Genomic DNA, 2,863 nt, shown 5'->3' on the forward strand with positions numbered 1-2,863 from the left:
TTGTTTCGTGGAGCAGCAGCTGTTGGAGGAATGCTGAAGGCCTGAGGAAGGAGAATCAGAGACCAGGCGTCTGCTGCTGGGGAATCGGTGAACCATCTGAAAGGTCACGGGGTGTCATGGGGTCAGGATGGGAGGGGCTGCAGGTGAGGAGGAGGCCGGCTGAACGGCTGCTAAACATCTGAGGGACGTTCGCTGAAAGCAGAGATGCTGGTAGCTTCAATTCTTCTGCCTGACAGAAAAACTGCATTAAAAACTCGGCAAAATTTAACATCTGTGATCAACTTACATTATTTATTCATTTAAAAGATTTTAAGTCTTTCATTTTTGATCCTCAATTTCAAGGCGCTTTAAGGTCACCATGAATTTATTAATTATGTTTTCACTGCTTTTAAGCCGAAGCTTGGACCGGAACAAAAAGTCCAGCAGAGCCGGGTTTCTGGACCTCCTGCTCTTTGACTTCCTGATCGGTTCCGGTCCAGTGAGGCGGTTCTGCTGCTGATGTACTGGCGCCGGCCCAGGAGGCGATGAGGGAGCTTCAGCTAAAAGTCAGAGGAGCGGCTGCTAAAGTCTCTGCAGCAGCTCCTCCATCTCATGGAAAACTCACGAAGGATGTTTAACATTCGCTGAACACTGTCCTCCTCCTCCTCCTCCTCCTCCTCCTCCAGGAGGAAGTGGACCAGGACAGGTCAGAAAGGCTCAGGCATTTTTGCTCTTACCTCTGATAATAAAGAGTTCAGCCTGTCAGGAGGAGGAAAACACGATTCGGTGAGTCGTTCCCACGGCTCATTTTAATCTGGACTTCCTGCCTCTCAGTTCCTATGAACCGGTTCTGTTCGGTGAACTGATCTCTGATCTCATTCTCATTTCATGTTGATAAGCTGTGACTGCTGCAACTAACTAATTAAATGATCAATCAAATAAAACCGTTTTAACCGTTTAAATGAGGTTATTAGAAACAACAAAAAATACAAATAATTCAGTTCATTTCTTAATTACAGAAATTAATTTTAACTTTAAAAATGTCAGATAAAGCAAACAGTTCCTGCTTCCTCTATATCCAAACCAGGACCAGAACCAGGACCAGAACCAGAACCAGGACCCCTCCAGATTAAGAAGTGACTGTAAACTATTAATTGATGAAGAACTAAGAAGCTCTCTCCTTAGCCCCGCCTCTATCCGAAGCCCCGCCTCTCTCCTTAACCCCGCCTCTCTCCTTAACCCCGTTTAACCCCGCCTCTCTCCTTAACCCCGCCTCTCTCCTTAACCCCGCCTCTCTCCTTAGCCCCGCCTCTCTCCTTAGCCCCGCCTCTCTCCGAAGCCCCGCCTCTCTCCTTAGCCCCGTCTCTCTCCTTAGCCCCACCGCTCTCTGAAGCTCCGTACTGGAGTATTGGAGGCGGGGCTAGGTCCACCCAGGCGATTTAACAGCTGAATGGTTGCCATGGAGATTAAAGGCTTTCCCAAACAAAGAACCAAAGCAACACTGCAGGTTTAATATTGATGAGTGAAAAATGCTAAGACACGATGGGAAGATGAAAAAAGTTGACTTTTCAGAAAACCTTTAAGAGCTGAATCTTGTTCTTACTGGTGTTTTCTTTAATATTTAACTTTGTTCTGCTTTAGCTCCTGATTCAGGCAGATGCAGCTCAGGAAAAGCTGCTGGTCAGCAGGAAACTCCTGAAACAGCAGCGTTCTGACCATGCGGGTGATAAACATGAGGGTCGCGGGCCGGCCGGAGCCGCCAGACTCACTGTTGGGCTCCAGGTTCTCGCACAGCTCCGTCTTGGCCTCGCCGTTGGGCCGGTCGGCGGCCTTGTGGGACAGCCGGGACGACATGGTGGCGGCGGTGACCACGGCCTTGAAGGAGCGCTTCCTCTTCTGGACGTTGAGCTCCGGGTGGAAGATGATGACGTAGACCTTGGGCACATAGAGCAGGCCCAGGGCGACGGAGGCGCTCAGGTTCATGGACACGGTGAGGGTGGAGGTCTGGATGTAGAGCTGGGGGCAGAAAACACCAGATTAAGCAGGAACCGCAACGGCCCAGTCCCTGCTGGACAGAGCCGGACAGAACCGGCTGGACGGGTTTTACAGTGAAGGATTGTTTTTATCGCCCTGTGTGTTCCTGACCAGCAGCACCTGGTTCTGAAGGTCCATTAAGAGTTTATATCCTGTGGATGTAAACTCATTAACGCTGAGGGTTAAAGCTGCTGTTTCTGCATCCGAGGTCCAATCAGACAACAGCATCTGGTGAACAGCCAATCAGACTGCAGCTCAAGCCCAGGGTTCATTTGCAGACCAATGAAAACTTTTCAACCTTCTCCAATCAGAAGCATCTGGAGGAAAAACAGACCTTTGCCTTCAGGTCAGAGAGAAAGAAACCCAAAGATGGAGTCAGACAACAATCAGAACCAGAACCGGATCAGAACTGGAACACAAGATGACATGCTGGAGCAGAAACAGTAGCGGTTGTTATTGGCATTCAGGTCACTACTTCCACTAATGTGGGGCACTCACTGTGTGTGTGTGTGTGAGGGAGGGAGGGAGGGAGGGAGTGTGTGTGACAGCAGCAGAAACATTGTTTCAGAAGGGAAAACACTAATTGATCCTGATCTCACAGACGAGAACCGATAAGGAGAGAAGCAGCAGAATCAGAGACACAGAGATTGTCCTGCTTATCAAACTGCAGGTCACTACCAGGCTGCTAAGAGGCTGCTAACAGGCTGCTAAGAGGCGGCTAACAGGCTGCTAAGAGGCAGCTAACAGGCTGCTAACAGGCTTCTAAGAGGCGGCTAACAGGCTGCTAAGAGGCGGCTAACAGGCTGCTAAGAGGCGGCTACCAGGCTGCTAAGAGGCGGCTAACAGGCTG

At 49.9% G+C, this 2,863-nt stretch overlaps 1 protein-coding gene across 3 annotated transcripts in view; it reads right to left on the reverse strand.

Moving 5' to 3' along the window:
• The window catches only part of grm7 (glutamate metabotropic receptor 7), a 100,218-nt gene that overhangs the window by 3,876 nt on the left and 93,479 nt on the right, over positions 1-2,863 (reverse strand). For all 3 annotated transcript variants that reach the window (XM_008408244.2, XM_017304852.1, XM_017304850.1), the window contains one exon: positions 1,749-1,995. In XM_008408244.2, the coding sequence (XP_008406466.1) occupies positions 1,749-1,995 (247 nt within the window). The remainder of the gene's footprint in view (positions 1-1,748; positions 1,996-2,863) is intronic.

The sequence above is a fragment of the Poecilia reticulata genome, linkage group LG5 (genome assembly GCF_000633615.1).
Source record: "Poecilia reticulata strain Guanapo linkage group LG5, Guppy_female_1.0+MT, whole genome shotgun sequence".
In the NCBI taxonomy this organism is placed as follows: Eukaryota; Metazoa; Chordata; class Actinopteri; order Cyprinodontiformes; family Poeciliidae; genus Poecilia; species Poecilia reticulata.